Source organism: Glossina fuscipes, unplaced genomic scaffold (genome assembly GCF_014805625.2).
Source record: "Glossina fuscipes isolate IAEA_lab_2018 unplaced genomic scaffold, Yale_Gfus_2 221, whole genome shotgun sequence".
Lineage (NCBI taxonomy): Eukaryota > Metazoa > Arthropoda > Insecta > Diptera > Glossinidae > Glossina > Glossina fuscipes.
Window position 1 is genome coordinate 2616528 of NW_023998564.1, and position 22232 is coordinate 2638759.

The 22232-nt window shown below is 34.5% G+C and overlaps 1 protein-coding gene across 5 annotated transcripts in view; it reads left to right on the forward strand.

Moving 5' to 3' along the window:
- Nucleotides 1-3196: 3196 nt before the first annotated feature.
- LOC119642203 (beta-galactoside alpha-2,6-sialyltransferase 2) overlaps nt 3197-22232 on the forward strand; it is a 22261-nt gene continuing 3225 nt past the window's right edge. The window contains exons 1-5 of one of the 5 annotated variants that reach the window (XM_038041237.1): nt 3197-3403; nt 13561-13644; nt 15353-15666; nt 19515-20042; nt 21496-21593. In XM_038041237.1, coding sequence (XP_037897165.1) covers nt 3390-3403; nt 13561-13644; nt 15353-15666; nt 19515-20042; nt 21496-21593 — 1038 coding nt within the window. In that variant the 5' untranslated portion in view covers nt 3197-3389. Of the gene's footprint in view, nt 3404-3489; nt 3662-13560; nt 13645-14950; nt 15667-19514; nt 20043-21495; nt 21594-22232 lie in introns of those variants that run through there. The other 4 variants (XM_038041238.1, XM_038041241.1, XM_038041239.1 and 1 more) reach the window with 4 other exon arrangements.

Sequence of the window (22232 nt, forward strand, 5' to 3'; positions counted from 1 at the left end):
CGGCTAAATGTGGTACGCCAAAATTTGAATATTTGTTATATAAGCAAATTATAGCTTTAGGGTTATCGCGGACGGGATCGCATGCAGACCTATCCCATTTTCGGAAAGAAATATATAGACTATGAAGTTCGAACACATAGAAAAATTTTCAGCTACCTCTCTCAGTTTTAGCGACAAGTCAAAGGTTTAAACGTGCAAACAAAGTAAAGATTAATGGACAGACGGCTACGTCTTTTACATTTTAAAAAGCTGTATCATTCTATATATCGGAACGCAAATGCACTCTGTCGGTAAAGATAAAAATTCCATTTAAATTCTTTGAAGTGACCACTTCCCATATTAAAATCGTCATACCGCTTATGTGCAATGAGGGTATGTGGCTCCTTTCGCACAACGCCCGAACATGTTGCCCTGATCACAGCTAGGATGATTCTTTTAGAAAATCACCTTCAAATTTGGTAGAAATGTTTGAAGTTTTTGCACGCAAGTTATTATTGAAAATAGGCCAAATTGGTCAGAGCAGAAGTCCGCAGTGGAGCATAAACTGAACGGAACACCGTTTTCCTTCACAAAAATTGATGGGTTTTTGCTCGCCACTCACAAATTGTAAGAACGCCAAAATTTTCCACATTTATTTTACGAAACAATTTACTCTTTGCCTGCACAGATGGAAAAAATCGCCACACAAAGTTAAAAGCGATTAAATTATATTTCTTCCACATTTTAGGTTTTATACTGGTTTATCATAAGACAAACAAGATCGAATGTTTAAAACTATTTTGTACATTCTTTAAATGAAGATATATTATCTGCCTAAAAATTGGTTAGTTCTAAAATAAATATGGTAGACCCCGCGATTAATTTTTTCTTAATAATAGCAGCGCTATGGTATCAAATAAAAGAACTTTGTGAGTAACCTGCGGAAAGCGTGGTGGTGCGAAAGAGAGATTCGCCTGCCGCTATACTGAACTTTCTTACTTATTCTACTATATCGCAGTTGTGTTATGAGCTTACGTTGAGTTGTCATGCATGCAAGAAACACTTAGAAGAATGAAATATAGTCTCGCCTTTTGCTATACCCATAAGAAACTTTCAAATTTTACTAAGACAAGGATCTCAAGCGTAAGTCCCGCTTAATTCAAGAATGGCACTTATATAACTGCTCTAAAGCGCTTCACCCTCTTCCCTAGTCACAACGCATGAATGCCATTAAAAATATGTGGGATGAATTAAGCGAAACGTCCAAGATCTGAAAAATATAGAGGAATAAAAAGAATGGAATAAGGTCCCTGTTTCCTACACAAGAAAAATTATACAAAATAGGTCAAAACGTTTAAATGACGTGATTAAGCAAAAAGAATACCCCACCGCATATTAATTTTTAATAATATACTGTTTTTTATATTCGTATCCTTTTTCATGAGAAAACAAGTAACAACATTACAGTCGGGCAAGGCCGACGCTTAAATAGCCTACACCACATTGTCCAACACAATTCTTATTTTTATTCTAGAACACAAAAATTATGTCTTGTTTTTATATAAAGGCAAATTTATCAAATGCGTATTTGTGGGGAAGCGTGCCCAAAACGCAACCTAATGTAGTACAAGTTTATTCCTTACATGGCGCAGGACCCAAAAGTAGGCGTAGATGGTCTAAATTTTGCAGAGGTCATTTTTGTATGAAGTTACTGCAATATTATGGGTTAATTTCCATCATCAAACCTTAAAACTTAGACTTTTCTGCTTTGCAGTTTAGTGAAAATCATTATTAGGGTAGGATCCCAAAAATAGGCCGAGATAATCCTAATTGGGCCCACTAAGTTTTTTATGTTAAATCACTTTTATGATACTTTTTTGTCTTATGAACTTTAGTTTTCGTTGTATGAGAGCGGGTTCAAAAATTGCCACAGCCGGTCCAAAATATTCATACCAATTTAGATTACCGTAATACTACTACTTAGCCACTTTTGCAAGGAAATTTTGAACTTTAAAATTTTTTTCCATATGAGGATGTTGTGTGGGGAGTGATCGAAAACTAGATCGATCCGAACCATTTTCATCAACGTTCGTCCTTGTGTCAAGACACGTCACTGTACCAGATTTCATCGAAACATCTCAAAAATTGCGAGCTGCAGCTTGAATACAATTTACATGGACAGATATCACACGGACAGACGGACAGGCAGGTTTAGATCAATTCAGATTACAAATCTGAATCAATCGGTATAATAAAAGGTGGATCTATACTAAGTCCTTTTATGTGTTACTTACGATCGCACTAACTTAATGTACCATGTACCGTACGTGGTGTAGGGTATAATATTAATGACACTATGTTTTTTGCTTGTTGAAGTTATTTAATTTGCTTGTCTATTGGAATGTTTTATTTGTTCTCTTTTTACATTGTTATATGTATTCTCTAGTAGTACAAAATAGTAAAAAGAATTTTCATGGACAATGAACTAGGTTTAACAAGCGTTTACTTTTTGTCGAGCGAAAAGACCCAGTATTAACGAGACTTACTGTATATCTGTAAGCAAAAATGTAAACGAATATGTTCAACCTAATACTTAATTATGATATTAAATGATAAACATGCTGAGAAGTCTGATGATGACAATAACGATTATGACGAAGCTAATAACAATATTGAAATTATAAACAAACAGCACGCGCTGTATAATATCGTAAAGGAGCAACACCACTAACAACATCAACAACAACAGTATTAAAGAAAATAAACGCAAAGCCAAAACAAAAAATTAAGCGAAAAAGCTTTTTACCTCATTTATAAGCCGCGTTATTGTCGAACAAGTAATTTACCTCTGCTACATACTACATGCATTTGTTTATATAGCATCGCTTACAGCTACCTATCTACCCCAATCATGACGTTTCGCTATCTACCCTTTAAAAATACTGACTTCACTTGACTTGTAATCTATAACAAATGGGTTGCCATTGCTATCGTTGTTATGCTTGTTGCTGTTGTTGTTCTTGTTTTTCTTAGACAGTCATTCTCCGGCACGGAACGGTATGCTTGTGCCACACAATTACACAGAAACAATCTGCACAATATTCAGAAACGTTTCGACTACCGAAAGGGAAAGTTGTTTGGTTTAGTGGTTATGCGTTCGTGGCAATTAAATAGAAAAATTTTTCAAAAGCAGAAAACGAAAAACATTATCCACCTTTAAAGTGTATATACATATAATAACGGGTCAAGTTAATATATATAAAAATATTTTGTTCTTTGCTTTAGCACGCGACTCTCTAATGAATTAAGCCAAACAAGTCACACAGGCAAAAAAAATTTTTTGGTTTAAGTTGTATACACATGTATTGTGCGATACATTTCTATTTACGTATGCTGTGCGATATTTAAAAATGTTCATATTTATGTGCGTTTATTATAGTTTTATTTACTTAACCTTTTTTTTTTTTGTTTTTTGTTATGTGCGACAAGTCAGTAAAAACTAAACACTAGCGGTGTTTACCTATGCATTTCGTTACGCGTTATTCGATGTCTGCATGTGTTCGAAAGGAAATGTAAACCTTTGGAATATAAAACAAGTGTTTTAAATAAACGGTGTTTTGAATTCTTTTGCATGCGCCCGTTTCGCGGGATATTCACGCTTACCACACGACAGCAGATGAAGGTTTATATTTTTGTTAAGGGCTGTAATTGTATGCCTTTGCAAAAAGATGAGTGTTATTGTGAAACCATGTAAATTTCTTTATATAAAAAGAAGAAGAAAATGAAATGAAATAAAAAAAATGAAAGCAAAGGCCCCAAATTTTTGGCATTCTAATCGAATAAAATTCAACGAAAAAAAAAAAAAAAACATGAAAAGTATTCGTAACAAAATAACGTCTGTATAATATAAAAAACGGAAAACAGAATGAATAAAAATATAAGTAAAATTTTAAGAAACGCTTTTTAAAAATAAACCGTTAATTTTATACCCAGCAGTGAAGAAAGGGTTATATCCATTTTGCCGTAATGTTTGCAACGCATAAAAGGAAATTTCAGATCAACGTCAAATTCTCAATTCGTCCAATGTTGCCTGTCCCTTTATCCATTTTTGTGGATGCGTATGTGGTTTTGACATTTGACTTTAAATTTGGCAGAAACATAGGTTTTTGCGTACAGATTGACCTTGAAAGTAGGCCAAATCGGTCAAAGGCCATGAAAAGCTTGAATTGAAAGTACTTTCGTTTGCTTAAGCAAAGGCTTTAGCGCATTACTCATAATTTATGAAAGAAAGAAGAATAGAACCGCTCATGTTCAAAAATGGAAAATGTCTGCCAAGTCAATACAAATTTATAAGTTATCAAATGTTTATTTTTTCATTTTCTCAACGTTTTCTTCTTATTACTGTCATAAGGTTGAAAAGGCAGAAAGTTTAAAAGTGCACTCACTGTACATGCTAGACCACAAGATTTTTTTTTTTTTAATTAACAAAAATTCAGCGCGCCCACTCATTACTATAAACCACCAAAATTTTTTTGATTTAGTTTTTAATTCTTACTTTATTCAATTTTCTTAAGTTACAATGGAAAAACACTGTATAGGTTTATCGTGACGGTGCCATAGATTCAGATTTTCATACTGTATAAGCAGGTTCGTCAAACTTACCCTATTATAAAAGTTGTCAGCATAAACATTATACCAATTGTTGAGATATGGTACCAAGAATTCATGTGACAATATTTTGCTAATTACGGCATTTTTCTGAATATAATTTAAAGTTATAGATGTAACCTACCTTAGGTTCGCATACCGTTCTATTTAAAATTCTATATTTAACTGGTTTTATGGGATTATATATTTTAAACTTTAGTCGACTAAGCCATGGAATCACTCCCTCACCTAATGACCAGTTTTGACTGGAATTGTAGACTTTACTTATTTGAGATGAAAGGAAATGTAACGGTTGCAGGCACGCACATACCTACGCAGACAGGCGCATAAGGTTTATCTTGATGTCTTCTATAATGTGTGATCAACTACCGCTAATATCTGGTATTATACAACATTCGTTTTTAATTTGCCTACATACTATTTGCAAAGCGAATCTCTATTTTTTACGTAGCTTTCTGCTGAAAGATTTATCTCTTTCTCTTTATGAAAACAATTGGCATTCACTTTGTCTTCTTCCCTTTATAAAACAAAGTAACACTCAGTTTCTTATTTTTAGGACACACTTTACTCCGAAAATAAAAGTAAAAATCCTTGCGAGTCGCCAATTCCCATAAGTCTTGTCTGACTTTACCTTTTATATGTACTGCTTAGTCTTTAAAGTGTAGTGTTAATCTTTGCTTCGTGTCTTTCATATTTCTTGACGGCTTTATTATTTAGAGCGATGCCCGCATATCTGTCCCTTTCTGGCATTAAGGTAGGAGATGAACTATATAGACATGAAGTATATTATACACCCTATACAACTTAAATTCATTAATATATTATTATTGACGTACATAAAATTGGATTATCTATTTAATGGGACTGTAAGTCTATAATGTTTGTGCGTACACATAATCTGTCCAAATTTTGCAAACACTTACGTGTAGGTACCTACTCCTCGATAGCGAATAATTAATTGACGTGGAGTTAGCTCACTGTACATAGCCCAATTTTTTATGTTCGCTAAAAGGTGGATTATGTTCATACTTGTTTCACTCCTATGCCAAGGCAAATGATAAAAACTGATAAAAATAGAAATACAAGCGTAAATAAAATAAGAAATTATACAAAATATAAGAAATTAAAATAAAATTTTTTTGCTACTATTTACCATATAGCGCATGTACATTGTGGGCGAAAAGTTACAATAGACAAAGCATGTATAAAAAATTTTAACGAATTCTGCCTAGTGCAGATTTTTGATAAGTTTGTCTTAAACGACGCTAAAACCCATCAGAAAAGCATAATTTCATTACTTGCCCTTTTCATATACACAAGGCATATACGTAATGCTTTTGTTGCTTATGTTATTTTCGATTTTATGTTTATAACGTTTTTATTTTTATTCAACTTACACACACTTATAAGGACGCTGCTGAAATTCGTAACGATTGTTGTGAAAAGAGGCCAAGATCCTTCTCTCTCAGACAATTGCTGGTGTTTCATTAGCCAGTTACCAATTGAATCTGCATCATGCGTGTTGGCTAATCTTTCGGTTACCCGTTAATTTTTCCCTCGATGATTGGTTGTATCCAAAGCGTAATAAAATATGTAGTTCCTAACATCTGAAATGTTTCTTATAGTAGACGCTGTCGTATCTAAATGACATACTCAACCTTCTTTACTAACTTTTTTGGCTATCGCTGCTACCTTTATTTGATTTCCCGGAAACAACTCAACTTCGCAAGGTTCGGCAAGGTATTGGAAAAAACGGTCGTCCTTGATTGCGTTTTTTGTATATCGCTTCCTCAAATTCTCCAGACGGTCGCTAAATAAATCATTCACTCTAATGATTTCGCTTGTTATTTTCCTATGGACGCCCTCCGATTTAGATTCAACTATTTTTTGGGCATTCAGATCGCTATTACCCGATAAAGGGCGTCATACCAAAAAGTCATAAACTGAATTTTTACCGATATAAATAATGAGAAAGAAAAAGCAGGCAGTCAAATGGCTGCTGATCAACAAGCACACGCGCAAGTACATAAAAACATATACTACACTTGCCTATAGAATGTTTTGAATAAAATTGTACAAATTTCATAGTTTGAAAAATGGCGACAACATGCATATAATTTCTTAAGCAAGTGCATGGGCAACCGCACTAGCACACCCGGGTACAGCCTTTTTAAACTCATGCTACTATTGCAAACAGACATGTTATCTTAAACTTACATTTTGAATAAAAATAAAAACATTATGTATATAAGATCAAACATTTCATTAGCAAGACTCATTAGCAACATTATTGCAACATTTTACATTTAGTGTCTTGTATATATCGTCTAAATGTTTGTGTTAAATTATTGAGAGCAAGGGTTTCTCGCAAATTTATAGGAAATCATTGAGAGAAAGCGTTCCGCGCAGTAACGTCTGTTTGTTTGCAAGAATTATCAGAAAGTAGAAAGAAAAAAATCAAATTTGTTGATAATTGCGAGTTTAACTTTGAATAGAATCGATAATTAGATGAAAAAAATTAAAAGATTACAAAATGTTCATATATGAAGAGAGCAGGTTTACGGCAAATTTCCTGGTGATGGACCGGAACCACGGCATTCTTTAAGGCGTCAAAAATCTACAGGAGGGCAATGTCTCTAAAAATGATTATAACGCAATCTGAAAATTGCAATCTTTCAGTATTTGCAACGTAACTTTGCATGAGATTTAGTAGCAATTAGCTTTTTTGGTTTTGTATTCGTTTCTAGAGGCTTAGTTTATTGTATACGTGCACGTTTGCTAATATTATTTAATTTTAATATTTATTTTACATGTTCGTTGCCTAATTCGCCATAAAAAGTAATCTAGCAAGAACATTTTCAGCGAAGATACGAACCTAAAAAAATGTGGACTATCTTGGTGGGCTATCTTCACTTCAGTAATAATTAATTTGGTGCAAACCTTTTTGAAGAATCTGTAAACATACTGTTACGGAAATCCCACATTCAGTTCATTTCAACTAAGTAATAAAATCGCTAAAGAGGAAAAAACCAAATGCATATTTGCATCGCGTAAGGCAGCTGCCGGCCGAGGAAAACGAGTACCAGAAAAGCAGGTTAACGGATTAAAAATGAAGCAACAAAATTAGGTACTAGTAATATGCTGGTAAAAATGTATTTAAATAGAATATTTGTGGAAGGGAGAGTTAGTAGAAAAAGAATTTCGAGTTGAGCAGTCGAAAGTATTGACCGAAAAAAATTGTAAACAATTTTACATTTAAGGAATATAATTGTAAATAAAAGAACAATGAAGTGTATTTCTCTTGAAAAAAATATCCAAGATCCAGTGATACGAACTATAGCTTAGGAAAGTGAATTTCATAACAATACAAAATGGATGCACCTAGACTTACAAATCCGAAGTATCTTTTGAGGCTAATTCAGTACAAACCAAATAATGTGAGCGAAAGTTGAAAATTGCGTAACAAAGAGTTGTATATACGCTAGAATGTACATCGTATGAATATGTATGTATTCGAAAACTGTATGTCAACAACAGAATATGTTTCTTTTTTTCAGCAGTTCCCACCAAATAATTAAAATTGTTAAAAACAAAATAAACAAATAAATAAAAAAATCCAACAAAGCAAAAGTTTTTATAATCGATTATTATTCTTTCTATAAGATCCGTTTTTTGTTCGGGTATGTCCGACACTTGGACACTACATACCACTTCATTTAAAATACACGTATTCACTCATTTCCGAGATAATATATTACAAACTGTAATTCTGTAATATTTTAATGTGAACGCATAGTTTCCATTAAAGCCGTCATGTAAGAGTATCCGCAAAACGACATCTAACGCGGTCAAAATTTAGCAAATTCAATTTATTTGAAAAGATTTTAGTAATTTTCCCACCATTTGCTTCCATCATAAATAAATACAAGTTAGAGCTTGTCGCCGTAGAAGTGTTCGCTTTTCAGGAGGTTTCCTTTTATGATTGGGTCTAAGTAAAAGACTTATTTTATCCAAATTTGGATAATTCGTACGAACCAATTTTCATCATAAATTGTTAAAATTTGGATATTTTTGCCATATAAGGGTTTATTTTTCATCAAAAATTTTTTATAAAGTGCAACACAGACAACAAACCTACGTTGTTCAAATTCGGTAAGATTATTGTTTATGTTAAATTATCATTTTGCATGAGTTTTCGTCAGCTTACGTTTCATATAAGGATTGCCTTTCCGTAGTAACGTTTAGATGGCAGAAGATTCAAAAAAGTGCCTCATCCGATTCTAAATTTTCACACTTACATACTATTATTCAGCGATCTTTGTTACGAGACTTTGAGAATTAGAATACTTTTTCATATAACGCCTTAATGATATAAAACGTTATAAAAGGTGATCCGATTCGAACCAATAGTAGTAGTATAGATGTCTGGCAACTCTGTCGCGCGGTATAGTCGTCTATATTTTGTTTCGGCAATTAATATTTTAATTTTTTGTTGAATTTCGTGGCTATTCTGCCTTATAGTGTGTGAATTTATAATATACTTTGAGAAGAAAGTGAGTGAATTCAAAGTAAAAGAAATATTTTTCAATTACGCTTTGATTCATTTGATTTTTGCAAACAAAAATTTTGAGCTCTGATATAAATCTCTCTTTTTTCTCTGTTATTTTTTCGCTGTTTGGAGTTTGTGTTGCTTTTGATCTCTCATTACAGTGTCAACGTAACAGAGAAGTTTTGCACAAATTTGGTTGATAAATTTTTATGTTCAGGATTTGTTTTTAGTGATTTTTGTGTCCGTTCTTCATAATCCACAACTGTCTTTTTGACTGGACATGGAGTGTTTATATACACCTTGTCGGGCGAAATCGGGCCCGGATTCTGATAGATTCGTTTCTTGTTGGCTCTGCAAGCGCTTTGGTCATGCAAAGTGTGCCGTCATTCTCGGCCGTGCTGCTGACGCAGTCGATGACCCGTCTAAAGGCTTAAGATGGTCATGTCCTGACTGTAGGCAGCGGGACATTGATTTTTATAAACTTTTCACGGAGACCCCTCATGGTTTCTCGGAATTGAGTAGAAATCTCGGCTCCTTGTGGGAAAAGTTTGAGCTCATTAAGTCTAGGTTTGATGAGTGTCGTTTTATTGGATACTCATCTTCTACTCGCAGCGTAGCGTGTGGGACGTCACCTCTGGCTTTCGCAAAATCTGATTCGCTGGTACAAGTTACCGCTCCCTCTAACTCTAAAATGAACAGTAATGTTTCCGATATTGCTGAGTCGGTTGGTAGTAAAACAGTTACAAACAAGCCGGCAAGTCCTTCTGTTTTAAGCTACGCTGAAGTGGCAAGGGTGTCTCCGCCCAGAGCCGCCACTCACTCTAATCAAGCGCCATCGCCTAAAAGTAATGAAAAGAAAAATAAATCATCCTCTCCTCCTGGCTGTTCGCCTGTGAATGTTGGTCACCAGACTGGGCAAATCTCACAAGCTGCAGGTACAAGGGCGATAACCCCATCTATATTTTCCCAACTCGAAACTCTCCTACCGTGATCCCCCCTCCTGTTCCAAATAATTACATTTGCTTGACGGCAGTTCCTCCCACAAAAGCAGTATTTGTGTCAAGACTGGCACCTGAAACATCGGTGGATAACATAAAAAGTTTTAAAATATTAGTTCCGACTGAAAACAGTGATATGTTGTTAAACAAATCACTGTCGCCAGTAGGATCCTTAATTAAGGAATTTATCCCTCGAGATCGTCCCCGTAATACCAAGGCAATAGTCTTGTCGCCTTCAAAAAACTAATTGTTTCTTCAGGCCCACTATCTCTCATTTATCAAAATGTTAGGGGCCTAAATTCGAAAATTCGCTCCACTTTTCTAAATTCAGTGAGCACGGAATTTTTCTGTTTGGCCTTTACTGAAACTTGGCTAAAATCCGATCTTCATTCGTCGGAACTTTTTCATAATTCTTTCCAAGTCTTTAGAAATGATCGAGTGAATCGCATTGGTGGTGGTGTATTAATTGCCATATCTGCGTCAGTCCCGTCCAATTTAATTGAATTTCCCACTTCTCCTGACGTTGAATTTATCGCTATTCGTGCAAATATGCCTGATAAACATCTATTTATAACCTGCTCCTATATTCCCCCAAATTCTGATATCTCCATTTACAAGAAACACGCTGCCCTCATTTGTGAAGTGGCCAAGCGGTCTAGACCCACCGATTTGGTCGTTGCATTGGGTGACTTCAATTTGCCGCAAGTCACTTGTAGTAACACTGATAATTCTGGCTGCTTGGTTCCTACTTCAACGTCTGATAGGGCTGTTGTGTTCTTTAATGAATTGTTTGATCATAATTTGGGTCAATATAATCGTACCCCTAATTGTAATGGTAGACTGCTTGATCTCTGCTTTGCCAATTTTCCCGAGATTAACGTAAATCGTTGTCCACCTTTTAGTTTACCTGAGGATCCTTAAACTCATCAAACTTTTTAAAATAATTATTATGATTTTCATAAAATCAATATTGTATTACTAAAACATCGTCTTTCACATCTGACGCTTGATTTCTCAACCGGTAGTATTGAAAGCTTATTGCCATCGTTCTACAACACATTAAATCTAGCTATTGCTGCATCTGTTCCGATCAAGCATTGTCGACCTCGAAGCAGGTGTCCCCCGTGGTTTAATAAGACAATTAAATATCACAAGAATAGAAAAAACTCGTTATTCAAAAAATATTCGAAAAGTGGCTCTGCGCTCGACTATGTCGCTTACTCGGTGGCGAGGCATAGATTTAACTCCTTCAACTATCATTATTCTTCTTTAAATTTGTTAACTCTAAAAGGAAAATTTCCACATATCCCTCTCATGTTTCTTTTAATGGTTCTGATTCCTCGGATGATTTTGAAATCTCAAATCTATTTGCTGAGTATTTCCGACGAAACTTTTCGATTGCTAATTTCGATTTATCAGCAAACTACCCATATCCTATAACTAACTCGGTTCCAATACCTAACTTGGTTATTTCGGAAGATGATGTTTTTAAAGGGTTGAGTTCTCTGAAATACAGTTGTTCGCCTGGACCTGATGGAATTCCATCATGTGTACTTAAATCTGGCGCTGTCGAGTTATGTTGTGTGATCTCAAAGATTTTTAATATGTCCTTGTATTTAGGTGTTTTCCCTTCATGTTGGAAGAGTAGATTCCTTATTCCTCTCCACAAGAGTGGAATTAGACAATTTGTTGAGAACTACAGAGGCATAGCCAAGTTGAGTGTCTTGCCCAAGTTGTTCGAGCGTATTGTGACTCAGCATTTGGCCTTTGCCATTAATTCGTATATTTCTCCGCACCAGCACGGCTTTCGGAAAGGGCGATCTACAGTCACCAACTTGTTGTTTACCTGTCATGTTTTCAAGGCTTTTTCTAGTGGCTCTCGCACAGATGTTATTTACACTGATTTAAGCAAAGCATTTGATATGTTTAACCATAGACTACTTATCTTTAAACTCCAAGCCTCTGGTTTCCCACCCTACTTAGTGAAATTGATAAGCTCTTATCTGCACAATAGATCCTTCAGGGTTTTGTTTACCTTCATCACCTCAGATGAATTTCCCGTTACGTCTGGCGTACCTCAAGGAAGTCACTTAGGTCCCATTTTATTTAGTTTATACATTAACGATCTCCCATCGGTGGTTAATTCCAGCCAGATCTTAATGTATGGTGATGATGTGAAACTGTTTTCTTCCTTCTCTGTTGAATCGCAATCACATCAGCTTCAAGGTGATTTGGATAATTTGGTTGCATGGTGCTCTTTGAATCTGCTGAAGCTAAATCTGAGTAAATGTAAGAAGCTTTCATTCTCAAGAAGAAAGTCATTCATTACTCAGTTTTTCATAGATTCGCATAAGTTGGAGGATGTCGATTCGATCACAGATTTAGGCGTTCTATTTGACCATAGGTTACGTTTTAACTTGCATACTGAGCTCTCGATTAGCAAAGCTAGGTCCGCGCTTGGTTTTATAAAAAGGTGGTCCAAAGAGCTTGATGATCCCTACATTACGAAAAGGCTGTACATGTGTTTGGTTAGACCCATACTCGAGTATGCCTCAGTTGTGTGGTCTCCTTCATATAGGTGCTACGTAGATTCAATCGAATCTGTTCAAAAGCAATTCTTGCTGTTTGCCCTTAGAAATTTGGGTTGGGATCCGATTGCCTCTCTTCCTTCGTATGAAAATAGGTTGCTTCTACTGTCCCTACCGTCTCTTGAGAAACGTATATTTGTTCTTGGCGTTTCCTTTCTAATCAAAGTAATAAATGGTGCCATTGACTCGCCTTCATTACTTGGTGAAATAAGCTTTAATGTTACTCACCACAAACTTAATATACCCTGTACTAAAGGTGGTATACTTCTAATTGAGATTTGGATCAATTTTTTTTCAATACATTCTTTGTACCTTGACCTATGCCCTATATAACATCCAAAAACACTCGGTATTCTTGAGCATTTAAGACAAGTCCCTCTCAAGCTACTTTAGTTTCCAAAAAAATCATTTGACGCTGAGAGATTTCAAAGAAGAGGAAAATATGTGTTTTGAACGATGTTTTCCGTATAACATTGTTGATAAATTACTGTCTCTGAAGCATTTCAAAAAGCTTTTACCGAAGTGATGGAAAAAATATCTCTTAACCCTTTTAGTGCCAAAGAGCACCGTCGCGCTGCTCTCGACAGTTGTGAAAAATGCCACCGACTCGATAGCGCTGAATTTGACATTTCAGTTTTGTGCACGCGCAGCTGACGGCCGTATTACCGTGTTCGTATTTTTATTCATTATATTGCATCCTAATTATCTTCGATAGCAGATTTTTTATATAAACATCGTGATTATTATTTTTTTTAATATTTATTTTTTTATAATTTAGACAACTGGAAGTCCTATTTTCACCAGCTTCTGAAAAATCTACGAGCGACGGGCTCAAACGTGGTCGTAGCTACATGATAATATGGTATTGACGAATTTTGTGGGAACTTAGAAAAATGTTTCTAATGCCAATATATCATAAATTATATACATTCTTGAATTGTAAAAAATAATTATATTTTTCCATTCGTCTGTTGAAAATGGTGATGAGGTTTGCTTCTTGAAAATATGCGTGTTACACGTCGCAATTACAATCACCAAACAAAGTTTACGAATAAATCAATTTTTGGGTCATAAGATAATTTTTATCTAAAGCATATTCAGAGGCGAATCAATAGTTTGATTAAATTTATATGCTTGTTACTGTAATAAACACTTAAATAAATCAAAATTAGTAGCTTAATATAATAAGATATTTTTAAGGGACTAACACAAAAATGGAGTCTTATTTTAAAATTTAAAGTACTAACTTTGGGGTTTTAAACATAATAGTATAAATTTTGAATTTTTTTTTTTTAATCGAAAATTTCAGTTTATTAAGAAAAAAGTTCTACTATATAATCTCATTTCAATTTGTAAATAAAATTTCAAAATTCGACGAAGCGGAGTGTTGCGGAAGGTTCGAATAAATTATGCCATTCATGTTTTTGAGGATATTAAATCTATCCTTTTTTACTTTCTTAAAACCAATTATATTTTAATTTTTACGCAGTTTGACTCCATACCACATGTAACGCATTAAAGAAGGCAATAAAAGTAATTTATAAAGAAGTCTTGTCAAAAAAAAGGCTTAGTAGGGTTCAATATAAAAAAAGACAAGTAAAAATGCCATCAAGGGTCACAGCGGGTTATTAAATATCGCACGCAGTTATTCATATATCAACTTTTTAAAAGAAGAGTTTATATGGGGAGGGAGTGGAAAAGTGGTACAATCTGAAACATTTTGAGAAGCGTTCGTTCATGGGCTGAAAAACGTCGGTATACTAAACTTTATTAAAATATTTCAAAAATTTCGATCTGATATGGGTGGATGGACAAACAAGCTTAAATCGATTAGGAAAATAAGTCCGAATCAATCGTCATAAAAAAATCTAAAATAATGAATGTATCTCAAGTCTGTTTGGGTCGGCATAAACTTAATGTATACCACAAAAGTGCCGTAAGGCTCCAAAACAAATAAATAGCACACTGAATAAAATGTCAAACACTATATTAAGAAAAGGGAAAAAAAATTTTAAAATATTTATACTTTAGAAATTTTAATTTTAAAGAAAATGCTTTTCTTACCTGACAGAAGGAAACAAAATCACTACTCTTAATTATCTCATACTTATTTCGCGTCATAAAGAAATTTTGCTAAGATATGTACAAAAAAAAAATTATGTTTACAGAGCTGGCGCGTTCCTCTGAAAGTTGTACAGGCTGCCATATTTTAAGACCTTCTAAATGTCTCTCTGCAAACATTTATAAGTTTTTCACATCAAGAAAGTTATATTCAATATATAAAATTTCAAGTGTAAATCGTAATCAAAATCGAGGAAAACATCTCAACATATATAAATCTTACTTTCGCATATATTTTGTAAGAAAGCAATTATTTGGATATGTAACGAAATATTATATCAAATGCAGTATAACTTCAGGCGCCTACTTGTTTAGAGAATTTTTGAAAAAATAAAAAAAAACTCTCATTATTTATACAAACGTTTAAGAATGTACTTGACCTAAGTCTTTGTTTAAATGAAAATTAAAATGAAAATAAAAATCAACTAAAATATCTATATGAAAATAAGCAAGAAAATCGTGATATATTACAATAAAATGTTTAAAAACTTTTTTAAAATAATATTGAATGCTTCCATTATTGTGGTCATTATAATTACAATACAAACAAAAAGTGAAAATGCAGATTGTGCCAAAACTACCAAGAACAACAATAGCAGCAACAGGAACAGCGGTAGCAACAACACCTGTATTAATGAAAATTATAAAGAACTGATGAAAGCAGCATTTTTTATAAACACAACTGACACCCGCTCTCAGCATGCACAGAAAAGACAAAATGAATCACTGCCTCACAAAGCCGGCTTATGCGCAAAGAAAAGAGGTACTGTACTATTTACGCAATTAGCTTCCTTTTACAAAGTATAATTTTTTATAATTTGTCGTTCAGCAAATCAACAACCGTAGCTTCATTGTGATGTGCAGACAAAAAGCCCAACGTGAACACGATGTTCTTTGTTTTGCGCCTCAATAAAATATGTATATCTTTTTTGTTTATTTTGTTATTTCTTAATTCTTTAAATTAATCTCGTGTCAATTTTTGCGTGTTACTCGTCCGCTATGTCTAAAGTTTATTATTTTTACAGTATATTTAAAGATTTAAAATATGTAAGCACAAAATAAATTCTTAAGTGAACTCTAATAAGACCTTTGTAGTATCGTTAATTGTACTTTTCAATTGTCTTTTTTAGGTCGGGAGCTAATCTATTAATTTTTCCGTTTAGCCAATATGTTTCCGTACACGAATTTTTTGGGAACGTGTCTATCGTGTAAAAAGAGGATTAGGTATATTTTGTTATTTGCGGGTGCATCTGATCGTTAGTAATTTTCCTTTTTTTCACTTGAATTCGCGAAACATTCCGTTTTTTATTTTTATTAAATGAATGTTGCTTGATTATTGCGTACTTTTGCGCACTTTTTCAAAACATTTGAAAAGAAAATCATAGATAAATAAATTCTCCAACCAAACCGTGCAGTAATTCTTCTTGGAACTATATAAAATATCTTAAGCAATCTGTAGGTGTACATTTGCACTATTAAACTCTCTTTGTCAAATTTCGTTAAAATACCAATTGAAATAAAAAGGTGAGAAGCGCTCCATTCACTTTTGTTTGAATTCTACAGCTTGAGAATGGATGCGGTTGAAAAATCCATGAGAAATAAGCGTTAAACGGTTAAAAAGCTTAGAAAGATTAGCAAAAAGAAGTAACAACATTATAGTCAGGGCAACGCCGACCATTACATACCCTACACCACTTCGCCTGGTACAGTTATTTTCTTCGTTTTGATAATAATACGCTAAAAATATATATTATTTTCGTGCAAAGCCACAATTTTTATAAAAGCTCGCATACAGGAAGATTAGATTTTCTCTATATATAAGAGCTTGCTTTTCGTGCTACTGCTTCGATGATCACAAGGTTAGAAGAGATTTGGGACATGTTCTCTCCAATCTTCGTTAAGTTAAAATTAATTATATGTTTAGTTGCGCCGCTCGCGTCATATTTATGCATGTTTATATATAGTAAATTAGGTTGTTTTTCTAAAGGAAAGAAAGAAGAGAAAGCTAGTTGTCGTAAATAATAATAAGATACACCAAGCACGTCTTCAACAAGCGTTGATATGATAGGATATAGCAGTTTTCGTTTACAGATGTTGGGGTCCCGATCTTCCGAAATATCTTTTTTATACCCACCACTATAAGATAGGGTATACTCATTTTGTTTTATTTTCACAGTATATGTCACAACCAAAAGGAAGCTTCAGAGATCCTATGAAGTGTATATATTCTTGATCAGCGTAAAATTCTGAATTGATTTAGTCCTGTCTGTCCGTTTATGCATCACTGCAAAAATGAAGACATCGACTTCAAAGTTGGTAGAAACATTGGAAGTTTTTGCGCGCAGGTTAATATATGTTCTCAATAATTTGTATAAAAATGCCAACATCTGAGAATATGTTTGAATACGTTTGTTTACAATTCTCGATAATTTTGCATGTATTTGTATAAAATTTCTTGCCTTTATGGAGTAAGCGTATAAAATTTGCCACGAAACTTTAATTCACCAAAAGCTCTACCTAGTCAACAATCACCAACGTCAACAGCAATAACAAGCAAAGTGACATTTAATGTAGCAACTAAGGTGAATTCCTCGCAACAAGTACGTCATGGTACGTGTTTTTATACGTGTACATAGTATAATTTATTGTGTGCGCTTTTAGTTTTTGTTTTTCTTACTCCTTTTAACAAGTGGTCGATTATCTGTTACTTGAGTTATAATATATTATAACAACCCTCTTAGGGGTTGCATTAATTTTATCCTTTTTTTCGTTTCATTTGTCCAAAATGTAGATAATAGAGTAGATAATCTAAAAGATATTAAATCTTTAGGCAAAAACAAAATCGTATATTCACAAAATGCCTTCAATTCGTGGTTATACGTACAGACATTTGGGCTAACTAGTGCTAAATATTGTATATTTTTTATGTTCTGGACAAGCGTTCGCTATTCAGAAATCTTAATCCTTGGTCTGTGTAACTTTGCTAATAAAAACTTAAGAGTAAAATAATTTGAGTTTGAAACCTAATGCGTAGAAGTGAATTAACCGAGGGACACCCATCTCAAATAATAACGAGAATTATTTAAAATGCCATTTATTTTATCCAACTGTAAATCGTCATTAGTTCCATTTTCTGTTACAAGGAGATTTATGTCATTTGGACTTAATTCTTCTTCTTCTTTTCACCGCCTTAGTAGCTGCATCTTTAACAAATCGCTTTCTACAATTATATATAACTATTTATTCCTTTTCGTAATTAGCAAGTAAAAACATTGTAACGGGGAACGGCTGACTATCAAACACTCTAGGCTACTGCGCTTGTTACGGTTTTTCATATGAATTTCCACAATTAGGCGCTGTATAGGAAGTGATCGAAGAAATGGGTTGGCTGTACTAATTTCCATTAAAATATACCAAAACTTGCGGCCTGTACGTTGAACATAAACAAACATGGGACGCACAAACCGACAATGATCCGACCGCAGTGATCCTGAATCGATCGATATAAAAATCCGTGGGTCTATATTAAGTCCTTGTGGCTAATGCATACATCCGCACAAACTTAATATACCCTCGTACCACAATGCCACAATGACGACGAATATTTCACAAACAAATTCTATTTGAATGCATGTGTTGCAAAAGATTCCTTTCTTTCTGTTACTCTCTTCTTGGTGTTCATTGACGACCTCCTGTGCGTAACAGGAAATCCTATCTACTCGTTTGCAAATAACAGCAACTTGTATCACTGATTTTCCCTTAGTAAGAGACCATGCAGCAACGAGATACAGCACAGACGCTGCATGGTGAATGACCTATTAAATCTGGACCTCATAAAAATATCTGAATGGAGTCGGGCTAATAGAATAAGGTTTAATGCCACCAAAAACTCAAAGCTACCTCTTAACACAAAGGAAAAGTGATAAACAATCTCTCTTTTTGTGGTGTCAATGTGAAAGAATGGGCAACCTTTGGTGTTCTAGGCATTAGAATACAAAACGGTGTTCGTTGGACAAAACATGCCGAGGAAGTTTCGGAAGAAGCACACTTAAGTTTTTTAAAAAATACTTCACTGCAGCCAATAGCCGTTTATGCTGCCTGTATCCGCCTAAAACTACTCAAACTAGTGACAAAGGCTCTAGTGCTCATGGGTGGCGAAAATGTGTCTAAAACTCTCGAGATTCTTGAGCATAGGCGTAATGAGGGCTGTGTTGTCCTCATGTACAGGTACATCCATGGCAAGTGTTCTACCGGGACAAAAGAGATTTGTCCATCAACTAAGTTTTTTAACAGGACTGCACGGCTTTCTTCTATATACTCATCCTTCATACCGCGTGACACATCACGACAATTATTGTCCGTCTTTAAAACAATCTACCAGTGATCCTTGCCACCGTACCTGATGCCTCCATTTTCAAGTCGAATGTTCACAAACTTATCTCTCCCCACCCCTCCCCTCGCATAACTATTCCAAACGTCCACCCTGCCCACACGTATAGGAGACATCTCCTCATTGGCTGATTATAGAAAAAACAAAAAAGTGGTCTAGAGCTAAAGATAAGTCATTAATTTTTTATTGGTTTCATTGTTGTATATTTTAACTATGCTTAGATTATTTCGAACGAGGAAAACGTAGCGTTTTTCATGTACGCTGGAATCCTAATGAGAAATATATCGTTGAAAGTCTTGAAAATCCAGCGGTAAATTCTTCCAAATACTCACCACATCCCCGCTTAAAGGTATCAAAAACAACTAAAATCTCATTGAATCCGAAAATTTATTTGTGCCGCGATAAATATGAACTCCGCTGCTTAAATAAAACGTTAGCTTTTCGTGAACGTATCATTAAGACCCTTGAGAAAGCGGTTATTGAAGTGGTAAATGAAACCAATCATTATAATGTGGATTTTAAACCAGTATTTGGTAGCAGTTTCGAAGAACAATATTATCCCTCGTCCTGTTTAATGATGGAAGCTGATGTACGAGTTTTGCGGCGTAAAGATCATCCGTTTAATAAGCTGCAGTTCGGCAAACTTTTTCCCAAACAAAAACTTTTTCGTCATAGTAAAAAGATAAAAGCCTGTGCTATAGTATCAAGCGCTGGATCTATGGCGGGCTCCAAATTGGGACGATTTATAGGTAAGTAAAAAAATAGTATATAAATCGACTATAGCCAAAGAAAAAACTATCAACAGAGAAGTATACGATACTATTTCGAGCTTAATTCAAAAAATTCTTTTAGTTTACATTTAGATCTAAAACTTTCGAGAGTAACTTATATCCAAATATGTCGTTCAAAATTTTCATCATTCATTTTCATATTTTATATCTGATGAAGTAAATTTCAAACCATAGCTCAAATAATAACTGTTTATTCTTTCTCCGGGTATTTTAAACTACCAATAGGTTCAGATTCAACGATCATCGCCAACGATAATGCCTTAGTTGTACAACTATCACTAACTATCAACCCGAACCTCTTTAGAAGCTTCCAAGCTTTCGAATCTTGGTTGACGATAAAAGAGTATAACGTGGAAGGTATTATGAAATACGAATAAGCAATTTCTGTCAGAGTAGAGATTAAGTTTCTACTTGAAGGTGCATGAATCCGCTGTGAGAACTGAGTATGTTTTAATTGCACAATCTCTTAGGAGCTAGCTCTTATTGAGTAAGTAAATGTTGAGATTATGTCCGATAGTCTATAGTCGTCTAATGCGGTGGCTGTTGGTAGATCTAGTCAACCAACCTAGGCATCATCTTCGCAAGTTACCTACAGTTGCCTTAAGTTTTTGGTCAATGAAAAAAGGAAAATTGAAAGAAGGAAGGAAGACTGAAAGAATACATTTTTCGATCTCATAATCAAAACGTGGCAATTCCCATAATATATACCAAGCCTACGTACCTGTCTTAGATCCCTTCGAGAAAAGCTATCACAAGTCTTATCTGTCCCTTAAGATATGAAAATTCATGCCTTCGACAAATTTATGACCGGCAAAACGAGTTCCAATATTTATGTAAATTGAGCTGCGGATCAGCTCATTATATGGTAAGTGTTAGAAGTAATGAATATGTAATAAGAACTTTTTAAGTAACATTCGGGTGAGACATGGACCTTCGTAATTGTGTCTAGAATGAATATTTCAATGTAATTTTTATATTCAATCGCTACGCTAAATGTGTCTTCCCATGTGTGTCAGAAAGCCTACAGAGCATCGATATCATCGAATCGATTCCGGTTTCAGAGTTCTCGAATGCAGCCTCGTTCATGTCTTTCACTCAGTCCACCATTTTCGGATTGCTCGCAGACGAAAAAGTTGAGTTAGAAAGCTGGTTGAAGCTTATAGTTTCCAAAACCAGTTTACTTTAACTTGCTCATAATAAGAAAAAAACTATATATAATCTGCAAAGATCTTCTGAAACTGTAGCAAAAAAAGAATTCACAATCCACTATGCAAACAGTTCCCAAACCGACTGAATAGCTGATCGATTTCTCACACAATATTTCATAATTCTATCAAAGATTGAACCTATGGCATCTATAATTTTCTAAGTATTTATTTCTGTTTTCAATCTATTTTCATGTAATCACTAGATACTCATGATGTCGTAATGAGATTTAATCATGCACCAACGCGAGGATACGAAACTGACGTGGGGAGCAAAACAACTATACGTGTCGTGAATTCACAAGTAAGCTTTAGTTAATATTCTCTATACGCATTTCTCTTCATAATTATTGTTATTCGTTTTGGTAAAGCAACAAGTTAAACACAACTTATTTATTCATCATAGTAATAAAAAGAAATACTTCCTCCATATGTGTCTAAGTATGTTTGACAATATAAAATATATTGAGCTCTCGATTAGCAAAGCTAGGTCCGCGCTTGGTTTTATAAAAAGGTGGTCCAAAGAGCTTGATGACCCCTACATTACGAAAAGGCTGTACGTGTGTTTGGTTAGACCCATACTCGAGTATGCCTCAGTTGTGTGGTCTCCTTCATATAGGTGCTACGTAGATTCAATTGAATCTATTCAAAAACAATTCTTGTTGTTTGCCCTTAGAAATTTGGGTTGGGATCAGATTGTCTCTCTTCCTCCGTATGAAAATAGGTTGCTTCTGCTGTCCCTACCGTCTCTTGAGAAACGTAGATTTGTTCTTGGCGTTTCCTTTCTAATCAAAGTAATAAATGGTGCCATTGACTCGCCTTCATTACTTGGTGAAATAAGCTTTAATGTCCCTAACCGCTTCTCCAGACATGTACATGTATTTGGTTAGACCCATACTCGAGTATGCCTCAGTTGTGTGGTCTCCTTCATATAGGTGCTACG